At 52.4% G+C, this 6000-nt stretch overlaps 2 protein-coding genes across 2 annotated transcripts; one reads left to right on the top strand and one right to left on the bottom strand.

Moving 5' to 3' along the window:
- Window positions 1-1032: 1032 nt before the first annotated feature.
- Window positions 1033-1527, top strand: STEHIDRAFT_119799 (uncharacterized protein). The gene has a single exon (XM_007301895.1). The coding sequence runs from the start codon at window positions 1060-1062 to the stop codon at window positions 1246-1248; it is 189 nt and encodes a 62-aa protein (XP_007301957.1). The 5' UTR covers window positions 1033-1059; the 3' UTR covers window positions 1249-1527.
- Window positions 1528-1566: 39 nt separating this feature from the next.
- STEHIDRAFT_138138 (uncharacterized protein) lies at window positions 1567-5236 on the bottom strand. The gene is made up of 3 exons (XM_007301894.1): window positions 4412-5236; window positions 2746-2914; window positions 1567-2670 (listed from the first exon to the last, which is right to left on the bottom strand). The coding sequence occupies exons 1-3, from the start codon at window positions 4829-4831 to the stop codon at window positions 2252-2254; spliced, it is 1008 nt and encodes a 335-aa protein (XP_007301956.1). The 5' UTR covers window positions 4832-5236; the 3' UTR covers window positions 1567-2251.
- Window positions 5237-6000: the final 764 nt, after the last annotated feature.

Here is a 6000-nt window from a genome sequence, read left to right as displayed (position 1 = left end):
CCCTGTTCTTTTAGACATCGCTATCCGAGAGGTACGAATCCCGGCAGTCTCCCAAACAGCAGACGAGCGAGGGGTAAAGCAGGCGGTAAAAGGAAACGGCCAACGAAGATGGGGCCCGTCGAACCTTCGACCAAAAAGCCCGCGACGAAGAAACGCAAAGCCACGGTGGCTAGGAACGGAACAGAGGGGACAAACGGTGGTAGCGACGACGTGATGGAGGTTGCACCAAAGTTGACGATCCGTATCCCAGCCCGCAAATGAGTTGTCTGCGGTATTTTTACCTACATTCTCGTTGTTCTTTCGACCTTCCAAGCAGTCTCTGAGTAAATGAATATAGTTCGATTTGTTTTGATTTTTTTACGGCGCGGTATCACTTTGGGGGAACTTAGACGACATGTCTGTGTGGCGTGGGGACAAAACTCAAAATAGGCGACGCGACAGAGGCCAGGGGACAGGGGACGTCGCCTAACTGCAGAGACGTACAGTATGCATTGCCACTAGTGTTGGCTTTGGCCGTCACGAACCTGCGCCTTGTCCAAATCTCGAAAGTTCCCTGTGTAGTGAAGACGATACTCACGAGCCATGCCCACTGACGAACACTTCACTAACTAGCAGTCATCCCAATCGAAGCCAACTAGAGAATGAATACCAGAAAGCTTTTTCATGATGATTACCTGCTCGAACAAGTGTTCTCTAAAAGAAAATGTTATCTGCAGCCTGAAAAGTGGACTTTTGGGTTGCAAGGTGATGCGAAATGTAAAAGCGAGAATTTCAAGCGAATTTTCATTTTGAAGGGGAATATGTAGGCCGGCCGTGATTGGCTGATCACCCTCTTTTGGCCTGCGTCTGGCACTTACCGATGGTAAGAAGCGAAATATTACTTGAAAATTGACGTTTGCGAACTGCAAAGTAGCCGATCTGAAGCTCACAGAACCTCCCGTTTTTCAGGCTGCAGATAACATCTAAAAACTAAGCAAGGTTTCCGCCGGCAGCAGCCGGCAATTCCCAAGTAAAGATACATTCCAAATATCCCCCGACGACCACAACCACAATACGAACATGAAACCTGTCCGACATCGATTCACTGAACGTTCGGACTCGAATAGAGAAACATTCAACCAAGCGACGAAGAATAAGAAGAGCACCCAGGCTCGAAAAGCCAACGCGTTCAAAGCCCCTGTATGTGGATCGAGAATGAGAAAGAAACTGACATGTGCGCACGTAGTACGTAGGACTGAACAACAATGAAAGGGTGCATAGATCGTAACATCGAACGTACGAACTCTGAGCATACTCAGAGGAAAGAAGACGAAAACAAAACGCATCCATAGAAAAAGAGCGTCGCACGTGTGCTGCATAAAGTGAACAATTGCAAACAAACAAAAGTTCAAAGAAGAAGAAAAAGATCCTACGAATTAGAATGGATGAAATAATAATGATAGTGCGTGATTCGAACGCTGGAAGAAGGGAGTAAGTGGTAGTAACTATGACATTCGCTGGCGGGGGCATCGAGCGGAAGGTGTGTATGTCAAATTAATGTACCGGAAGGGTTCGAGTTTGGGTTGGAGGGAATGAAGAAGCGGATAAGTGAAGGTCTCCATAACCCGAGGGGGATGGGGTGGGGGTGTTGAGGAGTGGGGAACGATGAGGAGTGGGAGGTAACGGAGAAGAATCTTAGAGATGTGCAAGGCGGGAGGGTGGAAAGTTGGGTGGGCTGGCGAGGGGGGTGACGAACAGTCCGATCATGTTCAAGTTGTCCATGTCCGTATCCATATCTGTGTATCGACTGGTTCGAAGCACATGTAGGAAAGGCCAAAAAGGGTGCAGGTGAGTAAGAACGTTTAGCGTTTAATTAAAGTACTCGTTTGATCACAACAGTAAGTAAGTAGCAGAGGAGTGTCCCACCGAAGAAAAGACCGTGGATGCTTAGACGAAACAACCTGAAGAGAGACAAGAGGGGGAGGGGAACAATGGCAGAGAAGCAGACACGTTTCCCGAATATGGGTCGGTGAGGGATGGGGGAGGGGGAGGTATAAGAACACAACAAGCCTACGAAAATCATAACCAGAAACCAACAACCAACAACCAAACAGTCGTTTTTTGAGAGAAAGAAGTCAAATCAAAACCAAAATGGGTAAAGGTAAATATCCAAACAGCCCAAAGCCCAAACATAAACACCGGGAACGAAATCTCTTTCCTCTTCACCCCACGCCCGCCGCCTCACCCCAATCACCCAGTCCAGCATCAAACATCAGAGCAACCCCATACCCACGACCGCCGCCGCCACCATCACCCCGACGCTCAACCCCCTCCACCTCTCTCTGCCGCCCCGCGCCCCACTCGTACTACTCTCCGCATTCTGCACATATCCCGTCCCACAAGCCTGCTGCGCCAACCCCGCCGCATCCTCATACGTCTTCTTCAACCCCTGCACACCCTCGCCATCCCCACCCGCGCTGGTCAGCGCGGCCTCATAAACCGCCATAACGCTCTTCGTGCAGCTCGAACACGTCGGCTGGGTCGAGTTGGGCAGCGATTTACCCCAGGGAAGAGAGTAGAAGTACAAGTCTGAGGGGTTGGAGGAGAAGGAGGCGGAGAGGTAGCAGTAGGTGTTTGTGGTGGGATCGGTGAGGCAGCCTGTCGTTCGGAGGAGGGTGTATGTTTCGAGGCCTGTTTGTCGTCCACGCACGAATGTATGTTTTTATTAGGAACTGGATTCGCAAGTCGGACGTAGGAAGGACGTACCAGTCAGAGCCTGCACGACGACCGGCACCTGATCCGTCAATTCCTGTCCACACACACTCTTCAGCTGTCCCTCGAACCAGGCCATGTTCGCCACGCAGGTCGCATTATCGACCGGGGTGTTGCATGTGCCCCAGACATCGACGTTGAGCAGCGTGCTGTTGTCTTGGGCCTGTGTAGCGCAGACACGAAGAAATGAATGGTCAGATGCTGTCGTTCGACATTGAGGGAATCAAGATGCGAGACGCGACAGAAAAAGGCAGATGGCCATGAACCGAACGAAAAGACAAGAACAAAAGAGAACATGTCCATGTGTGAGAAGAAGAAACGGCGAACAAGTGTGAAAGCGGTCAAGAGCCCAGACCATGCCGTGATTTCTTCACGATCATATCCACCCACCATGAATGTACGGCACATACAGATGCTGGGGTGACAACACACGACCGAGAACCCGAAACACCATTCTTCACCGCGAGCAGCCTATCCCGGTGTCTATCATCTTTCTGTCATACATCCGGGTGCGGCTCTAGACCAGGGCGGAGGGAGAACGAAAGAGGAAGGACAAGAACAGACAGACACGACAGAACAAGGGGAGACAAGTAGGCAGGCAGACAGAGCGGGAACGAGGCAAGCCGTATCCCCAGTCATCCCCTTCCTTCGACTCCCGGTGGCGAATCGGTCGTACGACCACCCTCGAAACCTTGTCACATTCGCATTCACATTTACACCCTCATCTCCATCCACATCCGTTCCACGCATCATCAGACTCGAATAGCGAGCATGTACTTAGCTCGCCCGTCCCATCATATCTCTCGTCTGGACCTCGGGCCTCAAAGACTCCCAAGAATTAAAACAAAACGAAATCAAGGATCCCCAAGAACAGTCACAATCACGAAATGAAACTTCTCCGTCGCCATCTCTGCAGCGCTGTAAAATGCCGTCGCGGAGATGACTAGGAATGGGACCCCTGGACCCACCCGTGACGCAGCGAGACCGAGGGGAGACGAAGAACGAAAACGACAAGGACCGAAACCAAAACGACAACTCCTACATACACAGATCATGTCCCTCGTTTGAGTCAAAAAGGGATCTGGACGAAACGAACTCCACATGCAGATCCTCAACGAGATTCGCATGATAGCACCCTGCTCCGGAAGTCCTCGGAGCCAGTCACGACGGCGCACATCGCGCAGTATACGTAGTGACGGACCAGCGCACGGTGAACACGGCGAAGTCAGACGTGACAGGAACGTCAAACAATCAAACGTCCACATCATTCGTCACATCCGCATCAAGTTCGCGAGCCGATCCGCATCGTACAAATCTTACATCTTATTCTGACACAGATGCAGAATAGAGAATACTCAGACAGGGTTCGAGGAGTGAGTGAGTGAGTGGCTTCGAAGGCGATGCAAGATGCGTGAACAGGATGTGAGGTGCGAGGCGCGAGGTACGAGGGTACGAATCCGAATCCGAATCCGAACGACGTCAGAATCAGGTTCAGGTTCAGGTTCTCGCGCAGGCAGTGTTCACGCCCGAACAGGCACAGGGACTCGCGCGCGGGGGACAAAAAACCCGTGCAAAACCGCCACCAAAGGTAAACGAAAAGAAACCAAAAACACTCAAGCAAAAACCAAAAAATTCGAACAGAAGGCAAAAGCGAACTCACCTCCAAAAACGCACTACTCGTCTGACTCAACAGCGAGAAAGGCCTACACTGCCTAAACGGCTCGCTATTCGTCATATTGCTCACGAACGTCAAACACGCGACCGTCGAGAAATTATTATTGCTCGTCGTGTCCCACGGCTGCGGGAACGGGCTCGGCAGGACTGGGGTTGCTGTTGGTACCGTGGGCAGTCCTGTGGATGTGGAGGCAGAGGTGCCGGTGGTGGAAGAGGCAGAAGAAACGGAGAGAGAGGTGGGGAAGGCGATTGTGGAGGCGGCGGTTATTGCGGAGGCGGTCGTTGTGGTGTCGTCGCTGCCGTCCGAGGATGAATCTGAACCAGAACCGGAGTCTTGTCGACGGATGTGCTGGTGCGGCGAATGTGTCGAGGACCATAATAGACGTTGATCCATCTCCATCTCCATATGTCCTGCCGGCGATCCCAATACAATGTCAAAGAAGGCAGGATGAGAGAGGTACCGCGTGCATAGCGTGATGAGTACGATGAGGAGCAGCGGAACGGCCAGGACGACGAGGCGTGTTCGGGATATCGTTTTATGGCCGAGGAAACGGAAGCGGAAGTGGTGGTTCTTCTGGGCCTCGACGGCGGCGAGGGCTTCGGCTTGCGCGATGCTGAACGTCGATTGGTGTGGTTTCGGACGTTGTTTGGAGGGCGAAGGGGGTGGCGTCAAGCCTGAGGGGATGGACGGGGTGTACGGGAGGCTGAGGAAGGATGAAGAGGAGTCGGATGTGGCGGATGTTGGGGAGGGTTTTGGCGATGGATATGAGGATGGAGAGGGGGTGCGTGAAAGGTTGAAGTGGGATGTGGAGGTCGGATCTGATGATGAGGCCTGGACAGGTTGCGGAAGCGGGGAAGCCGGACGAGCGAACATTGTTGGTTGTTGATTGCTAGTGGGCGGTCAATTCGTGAAAAGGAATGGGAGGGTGCAAATGAGGGTGGGTCCGGATCCGAGTCGGTCAGAGTCTCTTCAAGCTCTCACTCTCTGTGATCAGTTGGTAGGTCAGGCCAACTGTTCGCGGTCAAGCCAAGAAGGCAAGATACGCACCGGGTATATTCAACTACTTCAACAGCCTCCAGACGCATTCGACACCTTAGACAACAGCTCAAGCAATAATATTCCTAGTAAATGCGAGCGAAATGCGTAGATGGATACGGCGACTGCGGTGAGTGCGAGTGAGAGCAGGAAGGGAAGAGCGAGCAGCAAAAAGGGAAGGGGCGAGATCGCCTGTAGATGGGCGTCAGTTGCGTGGGGATATTGAGGAAGTATAGGAACGCGAATTCAAAGGAGAAACACAGTCTGGGCCTGGCGCCGTTGGTGCGGCCCTTCTCTCATTCGAGAATCACAAAATCGGCCAGCCGTCCGCTCAGCTGCTTCAGTCCCATCACACCGCGTATGTATGCATCATCCGAGGCATTCGATACATGTTACTAGTAGCCCGACGAGAACGAGAACGCTGGAGACTGAGCAGCTTGAAGTACTATCGTTCGTGCAAAGACCGCAAAAGGGACAGGAACAGACCACAGCCAACGACAGCTTCGCGACACGGATTTAGTCCTTCGGCCCCGTCCGGC

Source organism: Stereum hirsutum (assembly GCF_000264905.1).
Source record: "Stereum hirsutum FP-91666 SS1 unplaced genomic scaffold STEHIscaffold_4, whole genome shotgun sequence".
Taxonomy (NCBI): domain Eukaryota; kingdom Fungi; phylum Basidiomycota; class Agaricomycetes; order Russulales; family Stereaceae; genus Stereum; species Stereum hirsutum.
Note: the sequence above shows the minus strand (reverse complement) of the source record. Positions and strands in the feature narration are given on the sequence as shown.